The sequence below is a fragment of the Stomoxys calcitrans genome, chromosome 2 (genome assembly GCF_963082655.1).
Source record: "Stomoxys calcitrans chromosome 2, idStoCalc2.1, whole genome shotgun sequence".
NCBI lineage: Eukaryota > Metazoa > Arthropoda > Insecta > Diptera > Muscidae > Stomoxys > Stomoxys calcitrans.
Genome location: NC_081553.1, coordinates 89,339,466 through 89,364,486, shown reverse-complemented (window position 1 = coordinate 89,364,486; position 25,021 = coordinate 89,339,466). Strand labels below are relative to the sequence as shown.

The window sequence follows — 25,021 nt, the reverse complement described above, 5'->3', positions numbered from 1 at the left end:
ATACCTATTATATTGTGAAAGATGGAAGCCATTCAACTAGCGTGTTAGATAAACGATCGATCCTAGGGGCGAACATCGATTCGGATCATTACCTTTGGTGCAACACAAAGGTTCGCTCACGTCTTAGCGTGGCGAGAAACGTACGATTTGATACTGCACGGAAGCTGGACATCGCTGCTGAAAACACAACTGGTGGTAACAGCATACTCCACTCGGCTGACCCAATTGCTTAAAGAAAACTTTCCCTGTCCCGATAGTGTAGCATCGCAATGGCAAAATATTGCTCACTCCAGGGAAAGAGACGCAGCATCCGTACTTAAGACCCCTCCCCAAAAGAACCCATGGTACGACCAAGAACCCCAAAAAGCTACTGAAGCCGAGAATGCGGCATACAGGGCAACATTACAGTCTGTAGCAATGCGCCGGATAAAGGAGAGGTATCGGGAGAAAAGGAGAAAGGAAAAACGTCTCTTCAGCAGGAAGAAGAAGAAAATTAAAAGACGTGAGTGTGAGCGAGTTGTTTAGGAGCCAGAATGAAGTTCGTAAATTCTGTCAAAGAATTAAACATCAAACCGATGGCTTTGGTACAGGTCTATTCTCATGCAAAGACGGTCTTAAACATTAATCGGACTGCACGCATTGATATGAGAGAAGTTTCTCCTGTTCATAAGAAATTTTCATAGGAAATTTTGTGGGCATTAATTTTATTAGCATATGATGTTCAAAATAATTCCAAATTTTATAATTTTTCGTTCTTAATTTACTTATAACTCTTCATTTTATTTCTACATGCAACGGATTTATTCACAAAACTTTATGAAGCCTTTAATTGTAGAAGCCATAAATTTTAAATTTGGTCTGGCCAGACCAATTTGCCCTTCCAAGGGTTAAAGATAGCATCTTTATTTTATAGTTTTGGTTCTCTGGCTCCTTTTCATTGCTAAAATCATACAAATAAGGAAAACCTACAAAAAATTATATTTGGGCCAACTTTTTTTTGTGCAACAGTTTTGGTTTATATTCACTTCCACGGTAATGTTTTTGGAAATGTTCGTCGAAAGTTTATTTTCATAGACATGTTGGATTTTTTTTTTAATTCCCTCACTTTTTATTTAAAAATTTTGTATTTTGTCGCAGAGCGTTATATTCACCCTGCCTTGCTATTTTATCGCACACCAATGCATTATCACTTAAGAGCCAACAAACCCCAACGATGTTTGTGTCTTAAGTCTTTCGTTTTTAAACAAAGCATCAAAGAGAGCGACTATGCGTATGTGTGGGAAGTTAACCGGCAAATACACCCTCTCGCATACGCAACACCACAAAAACGTACAGAAATAACAGTTAGAAAAGAAAAGTCATTGAAATTCAGCACCACACCAGCCCAATACAAAGCAATGAATTCTCTATGCTTTTCAATGGTGTCGTTTGGAGCGCATTGACCACGAAGTTGTTTGTAGTCAACGAGCGACCAAGCAAATGCATACAATGGCCCTGTTGTTGATGTTGGCTGCCAAAGCTAGCTGGCTGAGGGTAAGTGCTCCCAACAATCTTTGTTTCAGTTTAAGAAGAACCACGCTACGGTAAACACGCGAAAGTCCATGGTAATAATAAACAGTGAACGTTGTTCGTCGTATCTCTTAGTCGCAGTTTCAGGGAAAACGGTATAGAGCGGAAAGACGATAACGCATGCGCATACCAAACTATAGCAAAGCTTCAGCAATCGCGCTGTATACGCTGTGAAACGAAAAGTGAAACAAGTTTTGAGTGCTGTTTTTTCAGTTTCCTCTTTGTGTATTTCTTTGAAACGACAAAAAAAAGTACATTTCGGCTGGTCGGTTTTCGCATGAGACCGACTACAAAGTTATGACGCAGAGTGAGACGGTACGACGAAGTGTATTGAATCAACTAGTATTTCGGTTTTCACAAAACATGCAATGAAATTTCTCAAAAAAGAAAAAGTGAAGTGAAATGGAATCAAATCAAACGTAATCGTAATAAGCCTAAAGAAATCATGACAAAAATTGTGTTTTTAACAAAATATGTGCATATCTGTTGAAAAAAACCCCGCCTCCCACAAGCATACAGAAAACATAGCAAAAAAAGAAATAGAGAGTGTTTCACGAAATTAATCATCCACGTAGTCTAAAGCAAAAAACAACAACAAATAAATAATTCCCATTTTTTTCGCTTGAAAATGACATTGAATCTGTGGCATTCGATAATAGGCGGAAGAAGTTGTTGTTTCGTTCAATTATGCAAATTTAAAAGTGCCTGGTGTATATATGCAACAATAGCTGTATTATGTTCAATTATTCCCTTGTATGCAGGTAAGTTTAGCAAAAAATACGAATTTCATATTAATTGTTGTTTAGTTGGTACAGCATCGGGACAATGAATTGTAATCGATGGATGTGAGAAGAAATGAATTTAATCATCCAAGGAATCAATCAATTAAAATATGGGACATTTTTATTTATACACAAATTCTACAAAACTCCTTCATTCTTTCTATTCAAGACCATGTGCCTCTAGTAGATGCCATGCTAAAGACTGGGTTAAGTTAGGTGAGTTTTAGTGGCAATCTGCAATTATTGATTTATTTGATGAAGACGCGAATTAAGGCCTATTTCCCCCTTGGACGTATAGTTTAGGAGATAAATTCATTTTAAAGTTTTCAAAATGAAATCGCGATTTTCGATGAACTTTTATACCCACCACCATAGGATAGGGGGTATATTCATTTGATCATTCCGTTTACTACACATCGAAATATCAATTTCCGACCCTACAAAGGATATATATTTCGAATCGTCGAAAAATTCTAAGGCGATTTAACGATGTCCGTGTGTCTGTCCGTCAGTTGTAATCACGCTACAGTCTTTAAAAATCGAGATATTGAGTTGAAATTTTGCACAGACTCGTATTTCTTCAATACGCAAGTTCTTAAATGGGCCAAATCGAACTATATTTGAACATAGCTGCTATATAGACCGTTCTGGCGATTTAGGGCCTTAAGTTCGTAAAAGCCGCATTTTTTTGTCCGATTTCGCTAGAACTTGAAACAGGAAGTTCTACTAGGGGCACAGATATACAAACCGAATATGGCCCATATTGGGTCATATATTCATATAGCTGCCATATAGACCGATATGCCAGTTTAGGGTCTGGCATTTCGCATTTAGGGGATTTCGATGAAATTAGAAACACTGAGTTGTTTTACGTCTCCCGACATCCGACTCAAATATGGTTATGATCGGACCATATTAAGAAACAGCTGTAATATAGACCGATCTGCAGATTACGGATCTTAAACCCATAAAAGCCGCAATTATTATCCGATTTCGCTTAAACTTGAAACAGTGAGTTGTTTTAAGCCTTCCGTCGTTACTCCTAAATATGGTTCAGATCGGACAATATTTAGATATATTGGGTTGCCCAAAAAGTAATTGCGGATTTTTCATATAGTCGGCGTTGACAAATTTTTTCGCAGCTTGTGACTCTGTAATTGCATTCTTTCTTCTGTCAGTTATCAGCTGTTACTTTTAGCTTGCTTTAGAAAAAAAAATTTAAAAAAAGTATATTTGATTAAAGTTCATTCTAAGTTTTATTAAAAATGCATTTACTTTTTTTTAAAAAAACCGCAATTACTTTTTGGGCAACCAATAGCTGCCGTATAGACAGATCTGTTGATTGAGAGTCTTAAGCCCATATCCGATTTCGATAAAATTTTACGACATCGGACTCAAAAATGGTTCAGATTGGACAATATTTAGATATAGCTGCCATATAGACCGATCAACCGATTTAGGGTCTAAAGCCCATAAAAGTTGCAATTATCATCCGATTTCGCTGAAATTCGAAATAGTGAGTTCATTAGAGCCTACCGATATGCTACTCAAATATGGATCAGATATAGCTGCCATATAGAACGATCTGCTGATTAAGGGTCTTGAGCTCATAAAAGCAGCATTTATTACCCGATTTCGCCGAAACAGTGAGTTGATAGACTTTAGTCTTATGGTCCATATAGACCGTTCTTCCAATTTAGATTCTTAATCCCATGAAAAACGGATTTGTTGCCCAATTTCGCTGAAACTGTTACTTATAGAAGTTTTCTCGGGACCGGAAAAAAATATGAAATGGGAGCTCTATTTCCATATTACTATGGATGTGGTAGTGGAGTGGTTATAAAAGAGGATAGTTAATTTATTCATATTCATTCATGCTGGTGAGTATCCAAAGTTCGGTTGTTGTTGATAGAAGTCCATGTGAATAATTTCAGCCAAATCCTATAAGATCGGTTTATATAGGAGATATATCAAAACATGGACCGATTAAGCCGATTTGCATTTGCCAACGACCTACATCAATAAGAAATATCTGTGCAAAATTTCAAGCCAATTGATTTATTCGTTTTGAAATCGTCTAGATCGTGATTCGCTAAGATTGTGATTTGTTTAGATCGTGAATTTCTAGGACGGACGGATATAATTTAAAGGGGAGCAGATCAATATTATGAGGTATATTCTTATTTTGAATGTAGATGGAGGGTATACAAAGAATAATAATAAAGAGTCCAAAACTTTCCTTCTATTGGGAAAATATCAAGAGATGGAATAACGGTTTTAAGCGAACTTTTAAATCCATACTTCACTTAAAAATATTAATTTTTAATATTTAATATTAATATATTCTTCACAGGGGTAACTATGCCTATGCTTGTCCAACTTATAATAGTGGATGATTTAATTTATTAACAAGTAAAAGCGTGCTAAGTTCGGGTGGGCCGAATCTTATATACCCTCGACCATGGATCGCATTTGTCGATTTCTCTGTGCGCTATCTCTTATTAGGCAAACAAAGAATATTGAATAAGAACTGTTATGCTATTGGAGGTATATCAAATGAATGCTGAACATTGTAGAAGTCATTGAGTAATATTTCAGTTCATTCGGATAAGAATTGCGCCTTGTAGGGTCTCAAGAAGCAAAGTCGGGAGATAGGTTTATATAGAAGCTGTATCAAGCTGTAGACCGATTCAGACCATAATAGACACGTATGTTGAAGGTCATAAGGGAAGCCGTTGTACAAAATTTCTGCCAAATAGGATGAAAATTGCGCCCTCTAGAGGCTCAAGAAGTCAAGATCCCAGATCGGTTTATATGACAGCTATATCAGGTTATGTACCGGCCCATACTTAGCACAGCTATTAGAAGTCATAACAAAACACCTCATGCAAAATTTCAGCCAAATCGGATGAGAAATGCGTGCTTTATTGGCTCAAGAAGTCAAGATCTAATATCGGTTTATTTGACAGCTATACTAGATTATGAACCCATTTGAATCATTCCTAACACAGTTGTTGGAAGTGATACCAAAACACTTCGTGGAAAAATTCAGTCAAATCGGATTAAAATTGCGCTCTCTAGATGCTCAAGAAGTCAAGACCCAAAATCGGTTTATATGGCAGCTATATCAAAATATGAACCGACTTGAACCATACTTAGCGCAATTTTTGGAAGTGATACCAAACACAACGTGTAAAATTTCAGTCAAATCGGACGATATTTGCGCCCTCTAGAGGCTCAAGAAGTCAAGACCCAAGATCGGTTTATATGGCAGCTATATCAAAACATGGACCGATTTGGCCCATTTACAATATCAACCGACTTACACTAATAAAAAGTATTTGTGCAAAATTTCAAGCGGTTAGCTTTACTCCTTCGAAAATAAGCGTGCTTTCGACAGACAGACGGACGGACATGTCTAGATCGACTTAAAATTACATGACGATCAAGAATATATATACTTTATGGAGTCTCAGACGCATATTTCGAGGTGTTACAAACAGAATGATGAAATTAGCATACCCCCATCCTATGGTGGAGGGTATAATAAAAGCACCATTTGGTTTTAAATCAATATATATTAAAAAATTTGGTCGAAAGGTTAACCAGACTGCAGATTCAGGGATTCCTTCACTTCATCATCGGTGTTCTTTTGTCGAATTACGTAGTCACTCATTAATGTTATGAGCTTAGGCATAAATAGTCTAAATGAGAAAACACTATTGCTTATAACATCGAAGAAAGCTGTCGGTAATAATTTTGAACACATTTTGTTTTTCGTACAGCACCCCTATTTGTGGAGAGACTGTATAAGGTTTGTTGTTGTTGCGCATATGCAAGCCAACATCAACGTACGCCACATATCATCTCTCAATCACTTTTTGCAAAATTTCAGCCAAATCGGATTATAATTGCGCCCTCTAGCGGCTCAAGAAGTCAAGATCCGAGATCGGTTTATATGGCAGCTATATAAAAACATGGACGGATATGGCCCATTTACAATCCCAACTGACCTACACCAAGAAGAAGTATTTGTGCAAACTTTTAAGCGCCTAGCTTTACTCCTTCGAAAGTTACCGTGCTTTCGACAGAGAGATAGACAGACGGACGGGCATGGCTAAATCGAATAATAATGTCCAGACGATGAAGAATATATATACTGTGTTTGGTCTCAGATGAATATTGTGAGGTGATACAAACGGAATTACGAAATTAGTATACCCCCATCCTATGGTGGGGGGTATTAAAACAGAAATATTAATTTATATTGGGTTGCCCAAAAAGTAATTGCGGATTTTTCATATAGTCGGCGTTGACAAATTTTTTCACAGCTTGTGACTCTGTAATTGCATTCTTTCTTCTGTCAGTTATCAGCTGTTAATTTTAGCTTGCTTTAGAAAAAAAGTGTAAAGTATATTTGATTAAAGTTCATTCTGAGTTTTATTAAAAATGCATTTACTTTCTTTTAAAAAATCCGCAATTACTTTTTGGGCAACCCAATATTTAAGAGCTTGGGGTCAAAGTTCCGCTGAACTTTCCGATCACATCTATGCCCAAATGTCGATGAAATAGTATTCAAACGAGAGATATTAGAGAGAAGTTAATTGGCATTCCAAAATGTGAGCCGTTTTTAATGAAAACCTACCTAAGTGAGGGGTTTCATAAGTCGAACGAAGAAACATTTCCAAAAGTTTTGATTTTCTGCCCTTCTCTGTCTTCTCATAGTAAACTCCTAGATCAAGTATAAAAGACTTTGTTCTTGTCATAAGCCAATTCTATTCATAATTCAATTAACCCTAGGCTGTATTTAAGTAGCCAAGCAGTTTAAGCCTACCTTTGTTTCTTTTGTATAGGTTCATAGCAGACTTGACAAAAAGAGAATCAGATCAAAGCCAAATAGTGAGTTGGACTAAAGTAAACTAAAATCGCACAAAAGAAATTCACTTTCGTGCAAAACTGGAGAAACTGGTCTAGGTAGTAGACCCGTCAGTGGCTAGTGGACAGATCGATCCCCTAACATTAACTCTAGCAGCTCTACTTTTGCTCTCACTTATGAATGCGGCAGCAAATGATTTGTTTGGTAGGTGCTACCAACTATGGCGGCGTTTGTTTTTGTTGCTCTTGCTTTTTGGTGTTTTTTAATTGGTGTAGTATAAATATTAATATAACAAAAATAATATTACCGTGCAGCAACACTTTCGTATTTGTTTTGTTGTTGTCTTTGGCTTCGTGCTTTACTTGGCAATGTTCATTCCCAGTTAATAGGTCATGCGAATGTTTAAGGTATGCAAGTAAATTTTTTTAGATTGATTGGATAGAAATGAGTTTGTGGTTTTTGTTTTTTGTTGTTGCTTCGAATGGCCTTAAGAAATTCTTGGATAAGTTTTGTCTGCTGTAGTCATCTTTCTTCATTGAGTCATTGCCTCTTCCGAGCAAATGAGTGTGGTGTAAAATTAAAACGAATTAATTGCCTTTGGGTTGTGAATGGGCTGTGAATAATCAACCACAAAGCGGAGAAGAATACCTTGGTATAAGGTTTTTCGTTTTAACAAATGCGGGGAGAACTGACATGCTTGCAAAATTAATGGTATTTCGTCTAAAAATACGTAATTTCCAAATGAAAATCTTTTGGGAACTTTCAGCAAAATAAATGTTATGGAATGGGTTTTTATATTTAGAGTAAAAAAAATAAAACTACATTCTCTTATTGTCTTAAAATTTCATAAATCTCTCCGGGAGTTTAAAAGTTAGGTATGGAAACTTGGCACCCAATCTTGGTGCCAGATCTGCATTCTACATCGAATTTTTACATACTCCACCAAAAAAATGGGGGTACACTTATTTTGTCATTACGTTCGTAACATTTAGGAATATTGATCTGCGACCCCATAAAGTATATATATCCTGAATCCTCTCGACATTCTGATTCGAACTAGCCTCGTTCGTCCGTCTGTCGAAATCACGATAGAGGTCGAACGGGTAAAGCTAGGCTCTTGAAATTTTGCACAGACGATGTAGATCGTCGGGGATTGCAAATGGGCCATATCCGTTCAGATTTAGATGTAGCTCCCATATAAACCGATCTCCCGATTTGACTTCTTGAGCCCATGGAAGCCGCAATTCTTGTCTGATTTGGTTGAAATTTTGCATGTAGTGTTCCGTTATGATTTTCAATAACTGTGCCAAGTACGGTCTAAATCGGTCTATAACCTGATATAGCTCCCATATATACTGATCTCCCGATTTGACTTATTTCGCCCTTACAAGCCGCAATTTTTGTCCGATTTGGCTGAAATTTTGCATGTAGCGTTCTGATATGACTTCCAACAATTGTGCCAAGTAAGGTCTAAATCGGTCTATAACCTGATATAGCTCCCATATAAACCGATCTCCCGATTTGACTTCTTGAGTCCCCGGAAGCCGGAATTTTTCCGATTTGACTGCAATTTTGCACGTGGTGTTCTGTTAAGACTTCCAACAACTGTGCCAAGTACGGTCCAAATCGGTCCTTAACCTGATATAGCTACCATATAAACCGATTGCCCGATTTGACTTCATGAGCCCCTGGAATTTGCAATTTTTGTCCGATTTGGCTGCAATTTCGCACGTAGTGTTCTGTTAAGACTTCCAACCACTGTGTCAAGTACGGTCCGAATCGATCCTTAACCTGATATAGCTCTCTTATAAACCGATTGCCGGATTAGACTTCTTGAACCCTTAAAAGCCGCAATTTTTGTCCGTTTTGGATGCAATATCGCATGTAGTGTTTTTGCTGTGACTTCCGACAACTGTGCAAGTTCGGCCAAAATCGATCTATAACTTGATATAGCACCCACGTAAACCAGACTTCGATCATCCTTGTTCGGTTCCTACAAGCTTTAATTTTTGCTGGTTTGGCAGAAGTTTGGCCCTATGCCCTACAACTTAATTTATTTTGTATACATTTTAAGCAGAAACCATGGTGGTGGGTTCCCAAGATTCGGCTCGGTCGAACTTAGCACTCTTATACTTGTTACATACTCCACCAAAAAATGGGGGTACACTAATTTCATCATTCCGTTTATAACAAATATTGATCGAAAGTTCTAAAAAGTATGTACGTATTATTATTTTGTAATTCATTGCATTGGTTTTCCTTTTTGAAGTTTTGTCAAGAGTTGATTTTTAAAGAAAATTCGTCAATATTTAAATTCCATATAAAACTTTGTGAAATTTTATTTACTGCAATTGGTAGATGCACTTTTGTTTTCCAGTGTTCTAATATATATATATAAACATTGACTTAAGGTGGTGTTTTTTTTATTCACACAATTGTTAACCATTAGCATTGTTTCTGTTGTACAATTGTTCGTTTGGTTAAATATTTCAAATTTAAAAAAAAAAAAACATGTTATTATTTCATATGAGCTTGCAGACACTGATCATTACTAACAAAGGAGTTCGATATACGAGTATACATATAAAGTTCTGCGAAGTTGATTGTTTGCTTTTTGGCAACAAAGTCATTGCATTGAATGAATTTCAGGCTTGAACATTCAATTGTATTTCACATTGAATGGGTTTTACGCGAACCAACGAATACCTATGAGGAGTTGTAGTTGGGGTGGTAAGTAGCCGAACTTCTTTGTCTTTGATTAAAATGTGTGCTTTTTATGCCTTGTTTAAAAGAAGGGCGAATATTATTAGGAAGGTTGGTGGAATGGAACTGAGGGTAATATATTTTCCTCGTTTTAAAAGACTTTAAAAATTTCCATTTCCATATTTTCAGAGAGCAAAATGTTGATTTTGTTGATATTGAAAAATGGAATTAAATCGGGAACATTTTCGTGCGATAATTTTTTAAAATTTTCGACGTGGATTACCTCAACCACAGTGCATTGATGAAGCTCCATCAAGTACCAGTGTTTATAGATTGTATGGTGAATTTAACCGAGGTCATAGTTCACTGCAAGACAAATTTCGTGAAGGTTGTCCAAAATCAGTTGTTGTTCCAAAAACCAATGATGCTGTGCGCCAACTGATATTGCAAGATCGTCATGCGACCTATCGTGAGATTGAGACAACCTTAGGCATTAGTGGGCCCAGCATACATTCAATACTGCATTAATATTTGACCGTCAAAAAAATTTGTTCGCGTAAGATCCCACACCATTTGTCAATCGCTCCAAAATAAGGCTCGTGTCGATTGGTCGAAAGAAATGCTCCAAAAATACAATCGCGGTGCTTCGAAACACGTCTATGACATCGTGACAGGTGATGCATCGTGGATTTATACGCGTAAATCCATGAGCCCGAAAGTAAACAGCAGTCGATTATATGGGTGTTTCAAGATTCAAGCCAAATACAACAAAAGTTGCTCGCGCACGAAGCACTTCCAAGCAAACGATCGCCTGTTTTGTTCGGAAAAGCTGGACATGTCGCAATCGTACCATTAGAACAACGCGGAACAGTCAATTCTGAGTTGTACACAACCATTTAGTTGCCAGTTGTCTTCCACGAAATCAGGAAAACACACCGCCGAAGACTGATCACTCTTCACCACGACAATGCGAGCTCTCACACATCAGTTCAACATCGAGTTGATGAGTCATCCGCCGTATAGACATAGCTTGGCACCGAATGACTTCTTTTTCTTCCCGTACGTAAGAAATAAAATGAGAGGTGAATGTTTTTCGACACCTGAAGAAGCGGTTGATGCGTTCAGAATGCATGATACCTCAATCAGAGGTATCTCCAAAAGAATCGTACTATTCGCCCTAGAGAATCGTGCTATTCGAGTTGTTCTAGATAGGTTCTCTTCTGAGGAATACAAATAAACCGTAGGTGTACCAGAAAGCTCTGTCCTTTCTCCCTCACGTTTTTTATTTTCATAGACGATCTACTGAGTCAGACTTCGAATCCAATCTACTTATTTGCGGATGACAGTCATTTCTATCAGATTCCATATTCGGCATTTGCAAAGTCATTGAGTGTCAAATCTGTGGAGTTTATTCAATGCTATGTAAATCGAAGAAATTACCAAACTGCGGTGTATACAGTAAGCGGAGCTTCTTCATGGACAAATGCTAATGCAGTGGGAAGTTTGAAATAATAGTCTTACATGTTGGTCCTCTACACCCAGAAAAATTAGTCTGCTCTATCAGCAAACACTGCTTACTAACATTAAATTAAAAATTTTATCTTTTGAATGAATCTATACAACATTTTTAAATTTCGAGTTGTTGTAGATGAGTTCCCTTCTGAGGAATACAAATTAACTGCAGATGTACCTTGAGGTTCTATCCTTTCTCCCTCCATTTTTCGTTTTTTCATCGACGATCTACTGAGTCAGACTTCGAATCCAATCTGCTCATTGCGGATGACTGTAATCTCTGTCATTCATGTTCATTAGACCATAGGCCGAGTCTCCATGAGATTGGAGACAGGAGGCGGATTATGAATGATACACTCAGTTAGGACTTGCTGACCATTTATGAGTGGGTTCGAATGAACAGAGTAGAGTTTAATACACGCAAGGCGCAGTGCTGTTTGTTGACTCACAAACGATTCGCTGACTCTTTACAGTCGTCAATAACTATCGACGGTTTGGGTATAGGGCGATCAAACGCTCTTGATGTTCTGGGTATGAGAATATAATGAGATACCCGTTGGCCACAATTTCAGCCAAATCGGCACTTCTTACGCCCTCAAACGCACTTCTTATCCGGATGAACCGATTTGTATGAAATTTTCACAGATGGTAGAGTGTGAGTCCCCGATGAAAGTAGGGTGCTTTTTGATATCCGAAGGGTGGGCGGACTCTCCCCCATACCCCTATTTTCAAAAACACCAGATCTCGGAGATGGGTATACTGATTTTAGCAGAATTGGACATGCCGTCTTATGGTACCCCAAAAACACGAAATTGGTATAACGCGGCACGACCACACTTTAAAAGTTTACACGTTGCGTATAATTTATTAAATATTTTTTTTTATTTTATTTTCAGAAGCCGCCAGCAGCTTCGACGAAGACGATGGTCCATATCAGGGGAAGTACTTAGGAAAAATAAATTCATACCATCACCAGGTTGGTATTTATAAGTTTGAACAGAAGGAAATTTAGTCAACTATACTTTCCCCTATCCTAGGTCTCTGGTGATGTATATGCCGTCAATGAGTTTACCTTCCTTTTTGTGGGTTTCAATTACGATGGCAATGGTGCTGATACCTTCTTTTGGGCAGGAGCCTCTAATAGGCCTGGTCCACAGGGCTTTATTGTGCCCGATGAGTATGGCAAGTAAGTGATTTAAATTTTGTTTGCAATAAAAAGTAAAATTATTATTAATTTATATTTTTAATTTCTATTTCTAGAACAAATATTTTAGATCGTTATCATAATAAAGATTTCACCTTGTCTCTGCCGGATCGTAAGAAAATAACCGAAGTTAAATGGTTGGCTGTCTACGATTTGAATAATCAAAACAATTTCGGTGATGTCTATATACCCGAGGAGTTTGAACCACCTCAACCCCAAGTTGGGGGTACATTTTCCAAACGTAGTCATAATGTTAGTAGTGGTGCTATTGAAATTTTGGACTCGAAAACCATAAGAATACCAGATTTTACCTATGATGGCAAAGGTAAAAGAACATTTTTCTGGACGGGTGTTGGAGCCCAACCCTCTAGTCGTGGCAGTAAGATACCAGATGAAATGGGATAGTAAGTGCACACAATAATGTTTAAATGTTAAAAACTTGAAAACTGTTAAGGCCCTGTTAGCTGTTTTTGGCCTATGAATATACATACAAATGATTACCGAACGTCTGTCTACCGTAACCGGAATGTAAAAATGGAAAAGAATTGAAATGCTATTGGAGATATATCAAGTTATAGTCCGGCTCGGACCAAATGTAAATTGAATGTTAAAGACCATAGTAGAAGACATTGGGTAATATTTCAGTCCATTCGGATAAGAATTGCGCCTTGTAGGGGCTCAAGAAGCATATCCGGGAGATCGGTCAAGATCCCAGATCGAGGTGTTACAATCGGAATGACGAAATTAGTATACCCCCCATCCTATGGTGGAAGAGAGTAGCGGGTAATCGTCAATACGGCGCTGGTGTATGTGTTAATCCATGTTAGCACTATGTCGTGAAACTGGAGTCTATTCAGGGATTCCACATACTTCGACTAGAACCCACGGCCTTGTGATTTCAAAAACTGTAAATACACTCCCTGAATATCTTTTGCGTCTATCATTATGGCACAGAGGTCTGCCTGAAATGCTGTGTTTGTCGTAGTATAGCCACAATCCAGTTCCTGTCTCAATCTCAGAGTCATCTATAAGGACTGAGGCATCATTCTCGGTATTCGCTTCCTCCCCCCGGGAAAGCGAATTCCGAATCGTGCACAACTCATCCATAGTATCCGTATGATGTCTCCTTCAGCATGCCAAGTCCTCTCAGCCTAAGGGCAACCTTGACGACACAGATCGGAATGTGGACCTTGATATGTCACATACCTAACATAACCCAACAGAAATTCGTTTACCACTATGCTCCAGAGAATTAGGGAGAAACTTCCTCCAAGAGGCGTCCCCATTATCACCCGCCTTCTGACAACACTATCTCCGAGGTCCGCGTTGATAGTGCTGTCACATAGCATACAGTCCGTCCACAGGTAGAAACTCAGGTCGATGCCCATGTGGCTCAGAGCGGTGACTGTCGACCCATCTTCTCGTTGTCAAATGCCCTCTCAATATTCAGGAAGGCCGTCATTGCGTACTCCTTCAGTTAGAGAGACGTCTCAACTTCTCGCATCACTGCGTGAAAAAAAATTTTGCTACTTAATTTTCTTCAAAAAAGAAAAACAAAATTTTAACATTTTTTTCTATAGAAACAAAAATTCAGTCCATTTTTCTTTAAAATCAGAATTGTGGCATCTAAATTTCAACAGCATAGAAAAATGTCTACAAAAACTTTTCGTGATTTTTCGAACATATTCTAGCTCGAGATCATATTCAATGCTTTCTATTCAAAGAGTGGCATAGCAAATAACTTATAAAAATTAACCAAGTGTGTGTTGTTATTCAAATCACTTTGGCTGGCATGACGGATAGCAATTTCTGATACGCCCTGTATCTTCATCAACACCTTTCTCAAATTGATTAAGGTTCTCTACATACCCAACGACTATTGAGTACGGTGTAGAGCACGCTTTTGTTTTGAAACAGGTCTCAACAAGTCCTCCAACTTTCCTTAGCCCAATAAGAGAGAAGAAAGCCTTAGTTTCTACTCTTTCGATACAAACTTATCATCAAAGTTAAGAACAAGAAACACATCAACTTAAACATTCTCAAATGTTACTGCAAGTGCTCTTGGACCTACAGCATGCGCTCTTTTATTTTGATCTTTAAATTTTTTAGAAACAAAATATTGGTTAAATTTTCTTGAGAATCGAGATTTTGTCTAATTTTTCCAAAAAACCCAAATTTTGATGAAATTTCCTACTAAAACAAAATTTTCGCGAAATTTTGAAAATAAAATTAAAGTTAACAAAATTTTATATGAAAATATGATTTTAATTTTTTTTCCCAAAGCCTAGATCCCATACGCCCATATAGTAAGGAGACCATAACACTAGAATTGCCTGGTGACAAAACCATATTCGATATTGATTGGATTAGTATTTACGATTTAGCGGATAATGAAAATTATGGTCACGTTCTTATAGCAGATAATCTAAATGTGCCACCCTCCTTGGTCCAAATTACTCCGTATGAATTTTCATTGCCCAACTGTCGACAATTGCATAAAAATTTACAAGTATCCTGGGAGGTGTTTGGACCACAAATTACCCTTCAACTATCGGGACAAGTGGATAAGGATGATTATATGTCCTTTGGATTGTCTGGTTCAGATACTTCATCACAAATGATAGGCGGTGATGTTGTGGTGGCCTATTTGGATGATATACGTGGTTATTCGATTGATTATAATATAACCTCTTTGGCTCCATGTGTCCAAGTGTTGGGACAAAATAAAGGTGTTTGTCGCGATGATGTAGTGGGTGGTTTGGACAGTTTCCAATTGAATACCTACAGTCGTAAGGATGGTATAAACACCTTGACCTTTCGAAGGACTCTGATATCTTGTAAGTTTTAAAAGATTTTCCAACTCTATTTCCATATTCTAATTTTGCTTTTTCTTATACGTTAGCTGATTCCGGTGATAAAGAAATCCGCCTGGATAGAAGTAATTATGTCATTTGGGCCTTGGGTAAATTGGACACCAATTATGAGCCTGCCTTCCACACCTATTACCCCAAAAGTGATGTTCTTATTGATTTTAATACCACGGAACCTGTCAATGACTGCTTCAGTTTTACCAAACACGTAGATGCTCCCATACAAACATGGGAAAGAATCAAAATTTTAGATCCGTTAGTATATGAAAAATATATAAAAAATTTTATTAATTTTCATCTTAATACCAATATCTTTTTTTGTTTGCAGCACTATACGTACTTTCAATGCATATTTGGGTCCTTCTGGTGGTCTGAAAGGATATCAAGGATGGACAGGTAAAAAAACAAATGGTTTAAAAAGCCAACATTAATTTAGACGCCTACTGCTTATGACAACACCAGTGTCTCCAAGACCACACCACCATTCCCTTTCTAAATATTTTGGAAACCTTCCGAATGGGTTCTATACCACACATCCATTACCTTTCTAAATACTTTAGAAACCTTCCGAGTCGACCCCATACCACGATATTTGATTTGCTTCCGCTTACAACCAGTGTTACTCTAAAACGACCCTCTTTTTTAAAGGAAGGAAGTTATTGCTGTTCGGTACGAAATATAAGGCATCTTCCTTTACCTGTTCCTGTGATACCACAATGGACTAAAATGTCTAAGTGAAACGGATTGCAGACTGCTATTAAAACCTAAAGTAACCTATTCCTAAGCTGTAATTATAATCCATGCAAATGCCATTTTGCCCATGAATATTCCAGGGGCAAACTTCTCACACATGATTGAATGCTGTCCGATTCAATATTAAGATGAATAATAGGAAGCCTGCTTTATATAGCCAAGTCTGAACGGCATGCCCTAATGCGACACCTTTTTTAGGAGAAGTTTTTACACGGCAAAATACCTCACAAATGTCTCATTCATTAGGAGATGATAACCACCGCCAGGATTCGAACGCAGCCGTTCAGCGTCAAAGGGGGGATGCTAATCTCTGCACTACGATGGCGCCCAATCCTGAATCTTTTCATACGGATGTACAATTGAATGAGGGGAATAACATTAAGGGGTATACTGTCTAGAAGAACTGTATTGAAACAAGTAAAAAGGCGTTAAGTTCGGTGGATACCCACCATCTCGGGTATATAAAGGGTGATTTTTTTGAGGTTAGGATTTTCATGCATTAGTATTTGACAGATCACGTGGGATTTCAGACATGGTGTCAAAGAGAAAGATGCTCAGTATGCTTTGACATTTCATCATGAATAGACTTACTAACGAGCAACGCTTGCAAATCATTGAATTTTATTACCAAAATCAGTGTTCGGTTCGAAATGTGTTCAAATTTTGACAAATTTTGTTCAGCGATGAGGCTCATTTCTGGTTGAATGGCTACGTAAATAAGCAAAATTGCCGCATTTGGAGTGAAGAGCAACCAGAAGCCGTTCAAGAACTGACCATGCATCCCGAAAAATGCACTGTTTGGTGTGGTTTGTACGCTGGTGGAATCATTGGACCGTATTTTTTCAAAGATGCTGTTGGACGCAACGTTACGGTGAATGAACACATTTCGAACCGAACACTGATTTTGGTAATAAAATTCAATGATTTGCAAGCGTTGCTCGTTAGTAAGTCTATTCATGATGAAATGTCAAAGCATACTGAGCATCTTTCTCTTTGACACCATGTCTGAAATCCCACGTGATCTGTCAAATACTAATGCATGAAAATCCTAACCTCAAAAAAATCACCCTTTATGTAAACCACCTTTCGTCATAATCCGGTGAAAAAATATAATTTATGCACCCATAGCAGCTATATCGAAATATGATCCGATTTGGACCAAATTTGGCATGGCCCGATCAGGGCCAAATTTAAGAGGGATGTCGAAGGGCCTAACACAACTCACTGTCCCAAATTTCGGCGAAATGGGTCAAGCGTCTTTTATGGGCCCTACACCTTAAACCGAGAGATCGGTCTATATGGCAGCTATATCCAATTCTGGACTGAGCTGGGCCAAATTGCAGAAACATGTCAAGGGGCCTAACACAATAAATGCGCTTTTTATGAGCCCAAGATCTTAAATCGAGAGATCTGGCTATATAGCAGCCATATCCAAATCTGGACCGATCTGAACTAAATTGAAAAAATATATCGAAGGCCCTAACACAACTCACTGTCCCAAATGTCGGCGACATCGGACAATAAATGCGCCTTTAATGGGCCAAATTGCAGAAATATGTCGAGGGGCCTTGCACAACTCACTGTCCCAAATTTCAGCGACATCGGACAATAAATGCGCATTTCATGGTTTCCACCTAAGTGCCTGTATCTGTTAACCGCGAAAAGCGGGCAATGGCATAGGAAATGCTCTAGCGTCTCATCATCTTCCCCACAGGCCCTACACATACTATCACTTGCCGCACCGATTTTACATAAGGGAGCTCGAAGTCCTATGTGTCCCGGTCTCACGATCGAGATATTTCCATAGGATTTACGTTGTCGAAACGGTGGTTAGTTTCGCTGTTCCACTGGGTTATATGCACATTCCTCGCTCAAGCCGTTAACTCGGACTGTGCTCCGGCACGGGAAAGCTGTGGGCACCACACAGGTTGGAACATTGAGGTCCGGTAGGTGTGGTGTTTATTGCTGTCACGAGAAGCTTAGCTGTGAACCACCGGCGCGTCCACAGAGTTGCGGATAGTGGTATCGAGCGGAGTCTCAGTGAGAGGCCGGGCCGCACCGGTTCTCGGACAAATACTGAGTGCCTGTGAGTTATTGGCGTCTTTAAATAACCAATGGCCAACCTGTACCCGCGGCGATCAGTCCTTTGGACCGGACCGAGCTTGCTCACCTACAGGAGCTTGACGAGGATCGCTACCTCCACATACACTGTGGCTACAACAACAACTCGGACTGCGTCGACCCGAAATGCTATGGGCTAATCAAGTTTATTGACAACAGTTCTCTGGCCTTCACTGTCAAATCGTCAGCTTTCTTATTCCCAGTTACTCCGCTATAGCGGTGGTGACCAAATGATGCGAATCGTGCCATCCTCAGAGAAGGGGGTTACCTCCTTCTTACATTCCAAGATTGTCCGTGATCTTACCGTCCTGGTTGTTATTGCCCTTATGGCCTGTTTACTGTCTGTAAAGATGTTCATACTCGACACCCTCGTGTTAACACCACACCACCTCAAGCATTCCGTGATCGCCCGGATCTCCGCCTGCAGGACCGTATTATGATCAGGCAGTCTAAAACAGATCACAGTCTCAACGTAGACCCCCAGGCCCACTCTGTCCTCTAGCTTTGATCCATCCGTATAACACGATCTTCCAGATGGCAATTCTGGAGTTCCGCCACTGGCAGCAGTACCCCGCACTCGACCTCAAGTGTCGTCCCAGATATTCGATCGGAAACCTCTTCCATCCCTTCCGGTTTTCTATCGTCGCCTCGATAATAACGCGATGGTATGAGCTAGCTACTCCTATCCTCCATTCTCCCATTGTTATAAATCTCATAACCGCAGTGACTGCCTCGCACTTACTCTGTTCGCCTATGGGTCGGATATCTAGTCTCCAGTGCCCCAGTAGGCGTGGTCCTCATCGCTCCTCTTATGCCAAGACAACATGTTCTCTGATACTTTTGTATTATCCTTACATTGCACTTTTACTTCATGGCAGTCCACCAAACTTCTGAGTTTTTCCTAAGTTTTGTAACAAAACTCCCATCTATCCTTCTATTTTGAGCAACTTGGTTAGCAACCCATCGGTTATTGCTGCATTGTTAATATTCCGCCATTTTTCTGCTATTTGATTGATTTTTTTTACAAATTTTCATTTTTAGGTCACGTTTCCAGTGGTTTAGCTTGGTATTTAAATGGTTACATGATTCCAGAATTATTCATGAAACGAGGTCTTACTTATGTTTTCAAAGTAAGTCGAATAAAGCAAAAGTGTTAAAAACACTTTGAAAATAGTAAAAGCCTTCTTCTAACGTAATAAATATAATTATGTCTCTCTCTCTCTCTCCTATAGGTTCGAGGTGGCAATAATCCCCATTCTCCCGACAACTATCATCCGCTTGTTATTACCGATGAGCCGCGGGGCGGATACGATCGCCTTAGTGATGCCAAACAAAGTGAAATTCGAGTTTTAGCTGGAGTTGAATTTACACGGCGAGGACGTCCAAAACCCACAGCTGCGGGTCCTCTATGCATATCACGCTACCCCATCGGTTATGATCGTCGATTGGATGATAATTTTCCAAGTTTTAAAAAATTCAATCGTTCACTGGTAACCGATTGTCCTCCCGAAGAACCGGCAATCTTGGAAATCACACCCAACATAACATGGCCCGATACCGTGTATTACAACAGTTTTACACATGCCAATATGGGTTGGAAAATTAACATTATCGATAATTTCAATAATGTGAAGAACTCTGCAAAGTCGGTGTTACAAGGTTTACGTAGTTTTTCGACGATGACCTTTGTTACAATAGTGATAGTTATGATGATAAGATTTTAAATAATTTATTCGATAATGACTGATGTTATTTATTAGATAAAAGATATATACATAAATGCAATATATACAGAAAAAAAACAAAAATCATTATTCATTAGAAAGTATTCATTTAAACCTTTTTTATGATAAAAAAATTTAAGTAATATGAGCATAGAAAACCTATGTATTTTATACCAATTTAGAAAATTTGTACATTTTTTATTTTATCTCATAAATGTGTATAAATCAAATCTACCTACATATTAACTGGTCTCTTAAATTAATTCCCGAAATTCTCTCGACTCCTGTCCTCAAAATCAGTCATATTTACCATTGAACGAATGTATAGCAAAAAATAAGTCAAAAATAAAATAAGTTCTGTCAACAAAAGAACGTTATTTTATTATCTCAGAAATTTTTTCAATAAAAAACAAGTGATTAAGTTCTGCACGTCCGATTTTTTGATACTCACCACCATGGGTATATTTATTATCAAAACTTATTATAACACTACTATATTCATTTTAATATTCAAATATAGTCCGATCTTAATCATATTTGGTTCAGGCGCCGAGAAGCTCTATACAAGTAACAGTTCGAAATTTCAGCGAAATCGGGTAATAGTGCGCCGTTCATGTGATTAAACTCTAATTCGGATGATCGCTCAATATGACAGCTATATCTAAATGACAGCTATATCTAAATCTGGACCATATTTGGGTTGGATGTTGGGAGTCTAAAAGAAGCTCATTACTTCAAATTTCAATAAAATCGGAGAATAAATACGCCTTTTATGGCCTTTAGGCCCTAAAGCCGAAGATTGGTCTCTATGGCAGCTATATCTAAATATATCCCGGTCTGGATCATTTTCGGGAGTGATGTTGTTAATACAATTCACTGTTTCAAATTTCAGCGGGCAAGAAATTTTCTATAGAAATTAAATTTTGACCAAATTTTCAATAGAATTAAAATTTCAGACCGAACTTGGCATAGTTGTTGGAAGTCAACATAACACTATGTGCAAAATTTTAGCCAAATCGAATGAAAATTGCGGCTTCCAGGGGCCGAAGAATTCAAATCGGGAGATCAGTTTATATGGGAGCTATATCAGGGTCTTTACTGATTTGGACCGTACTTGGGGCAGTTGTTTGAAGCCATAACTGAACACCACACGCAAAATTTCAGCCAAATCGGATAAAAATTTCGGCTTCCAGGCGCTCAGGAAGTCAAACCGAAAGATCGGTTTATATGGGAGCTATATCCAAATCTGAAACGATACAGCCCATTTGCAATCCCCAACGACCTACGTAAATATTCGCGTCCGACCGCTATCGTGATTTCGACAGACGGAGGGATGAACGGACATGGCTAGTTCGACTCAGACAGTCGAGAATATATATGCATTATGGGATCCTAGATCAATATTTCGAGGTGTTACAAACGGAATGACTAGATTAGTATTCCCTCATCTTATGGTAGTGGGTATTAAAATTAAATTGTTGGGCTTTGTTTGTTTGTTGGTCTGTTCCGGACCGATTTTTATGAAATTTTCACAGAAGGTAGAGTTTGACCTCCCTGTGAAAATAGGGTACTTAATTTTTTGATATCCGTAGGGGGCTGGCCTCTCTCCCCTACCTCAATTTTCCAAAACACCAGATCTCGGAGATGGTTGCACTAATTTAAGCCAAATTTTGTATGTTGCCTTATGGGGTTAAATAACCTGGAGGACGCCAAACCCCAAAACCCATCCAAACGGATATCTTTACCGATTAGAAAAATTTGGGTATCAAATGAAAGGTATTTGAGAGAGAGTATAACTTGATATAAACATATGATCCCAAGTGTCGGGGGGTCCCTCCCCACCAAAATACCCCCAGAAGGACATGTTTACCGATTGAGTTAATATGGGTATCAAATGAAAGGAATTTGAAAGTAGAGTACAAATCTGATATAAAAATGAATTCAAGTTGTCTAGAGGGACTCCTCACCCCAAAACCCACCAACCGGCCATTTTCGCCGATTGGGACAATATGTGTATCAAATGAAAGAAATTTAGAAGTAGAGTAGATATCTGATTTAATAATTCGATGCAAGGTGTCTACGGGACCTCCTCAATCCCAAAACTCCCAAAACGGGCATGTATGCCCAACAACACAAAATCGTTATCAAATGTGGGTCAATCGAAACAATGTGGAACTTAAAGGTAAGGTCTAGGACAGAAGAGTACGAATATGACATTCAACACAGGACATGTTGATTGCGACAGTAAAAAACTCGAACAAAAGGTCTATCACAGAAGAGTAGTCATTTGATATTATCATTTGGGTCGATGTTCAAGAGGGCCCAAAGACTGTCGCACGTTGGAATCATGGGAGCGCATGGAGCGCACTGCAGGAAAGTCTCGAAGCAATGTTAAATATGAAGTCTATTGAGGTCTATATGCCTATATATGTCTATATGACGCCAATGCTCTGCGAAGGTAGTTTTGCATGCTGAAAGTGGACAGTTCTTTTCTGGATTGGAAGGCGGATACTGTGTTTGAGAAAGACAAGTCCTCGGTCGTGACTGATGTCTATACATAGGAACAGCACACAATTTATCGCATATGCGCTGGTGATCCGAGGCATGAAAATGCAGTAAGGAGACTATCGAGCTTGGATTGGATTGATCGGAATAAAGCCAGAATGAGGTCCAAGTAGCAGTGACCTGACTAAAGAACAACAAGGCAGCAGAAGCCGACGGGTTACCCGCTGAACTAATTAAGACCGGAGGCGACACGCTGATAAGGCGTATGCATCAACTTATCTGCGTAATCTGGCTAGAAGAACGCATATCCGACGATTGGAACCTCAGCATTCTATGCCCCGTACACAAGAAAGGACACAAGACGGAATGTGCCAACTATAGCGGAATGAGTCTCCTCCCCATTCCATGTAATATACTCTCGAGCGTACTGTGTGAAAGATTTAAACCTAAAGTGAATGAGATAACTGGGCCCTATCAATGCCGCTTTAGACCTGGTAAATCCACCATAGACCAGATTCACACTGCGTCAAATCCTGGAAAAGACCCAAGAAGGACAAATCAATACCTACCATCTCTTTGTTGACTACAAAGCCGCTTTCGATACCCCTTTACGTTGAAAGGTATTTCAAGCAATGTCTGAGTTTGGTATCCCTGCAAAATTAATAAGACTCGTAGGATGAGACTTGGGCAGACAAAGATTACACTATACAAGACACTGATACTACCCGTGTTGTTATATGGTTCTGAGGCATGGGTACTTGTGAAGATAGACAAGGCAGTGCTTGGAGTATTTGAGAGAAAAATTCTTTGTAAAATACATGAACCAGTTTACGTTAATGGAGAATCTAGACGTCGTATGAATCACGAGCTGTATGACGACGATAGCATAGTTACACGTGTCAAAATACAACGGCTGCGTTGGGTGGGTCATGTTGTCAGAATGGATGAAGAAGCTCCAGCAAAGAAGTCTTTTGAAGGCAAAGACAAACCGGGAAGACCAAAAGCCCGATGGAAAGATCAAGTGGTGGGAGACACCTCGAAACTTGGTGACAGAGATTTTAGAATGAGCGCAAAAGATCGAGGCGCTTGGAACGCTATTCTACGTTCGGCTAGTCGAACAAATGTTCTGTCATAGCCAATTAAAGTAAAGTATTAAAGTAAAGTAATCATATATGATAAGATCACTCGGCGTTGGTCACATTTCTATTCTGTCTATTGAAATGGAGGGTAGACTAGGAGGGTAGACCAACACCGCTTAGGGATAGAAACTGCACTATTTGCTTTTCCAACGAGAGGATTGGGCGGCTATAGCTGTGTTTGAGGACGTTGAGACCTGATGGCACCAACATGGAGTCATTGGCAGCATTGGGGGTTTATGGGGATATCGGTCTGTCGCTGAGACTGTGAAAGGGGTTCCACGCAGAGGTCTGTGCCAAAACGATAGCCGCGAATGGAATCCCGGAAGGGGATTTATAACATTGAATCACAGGACATATGTGGACAGTATGGTGGCGCTTAATGACTTCGATTCGAGGATAGTGAGGTCGAGGGCGAAGAATGTTTAGAATCCTTCAACCAACTCTAGACTATTAGCATAGCGCTGAATTGGGTTTTCGGACAAGATGGAATTCAGGAAAATGAGAAGGCGCATGAATATGCCAGGAAGGTCTTGCATCCTTGACATTTGCCGAGCTTCTGAACATAGAAGGTGGTATAGCCAGTGCGAATTCGGTGGCACAGAGGTGCCAAAACGAAAAGGATATATAAGCATCGAATAAGAGGACTTATGTGGACAGTATGGTGGCGAAAGGACTTGGACTTGGAAAAGGCAAAGGTCTGTGCCAAAACGATAGCCGCGAATCCCGGAAAGGGATTTATAAGCATCGAATAACAGGACTTATATGGACAGTATGGTGGCGCTGAAGGACTTGGACTCGAGGATAGTGTGGTCGAAGTGTGTGGAATGTTTAGATTCCTTCAATAAACTCCAGACTCTTGCCATAGTGTTGAATTGGGTTTTTGGACAAGATGGAATTCAGGAAAATGAGAAGGTGCACGAATATGCCAAAAAGGTCTTGCATTCTTGACATTTGCCAAGTTTCTGAAGGTGGGACCCTGCATACCTCTGCCGGACTGCCAGGACTAAATTCAACCAAAAGGGGAATAAGGAGTTGCTGGCCTTAGATAAAAGGTCACTGGGCACTATGACAGTCACAACGATACCAAAAAACGAAATTTTTGATTTTTGTTTTTAAAAATCCTGAATTTTCCCCAACAGGCTGAAATAGAAACTCGCCTTTTAAAATAAATATGTGTGTAAATCATGTTTGGTTTTTATTTTAAAATAAATTAAGTTTTGTATTCATATATGTATAACATTTTTTTTTCTTTACAATTCGAGT

The 25,021-nt window shown here is 39.0% G+C and overlaps 1 protein-coding gene across 1 annotated transcript; it reads left to right on the top strand.

Annotated features, from left to right (window-relative positions):
* Positions 1–1,534: 1,534 nt before the first annotated feature.
* LOC106080875 (protein Skeletor, isoforms B/C) lies at positions 1,535–20,468 on the top strand. Its single transcript, XM_013242478.2, has 9 exons — positions 1,535–2,330; positions 12,339–12,418; positions 12,480–12,628; positions 12,703–13,050; positions 14,930–15,483; positions 15,549–15,771; positions 15,845–15,912; positions 19,432–19,520; positions 19,623–20,468. The coding sequence occupies exons 1-9, from the start codon at positions 2,198–2,200 to the stop codon at positions 20,112–20,114; spliced, it is 2,136 nt and encodes a 711-aa protein (XP_013097932.2). The 5' UTR covers positions 1,535–2,197; the 3' UTR covers positions 20,115–20,468.
* The last annotated feature ends 4,553 nt before the right edge of the window (positions 20,469–25,021 follow it).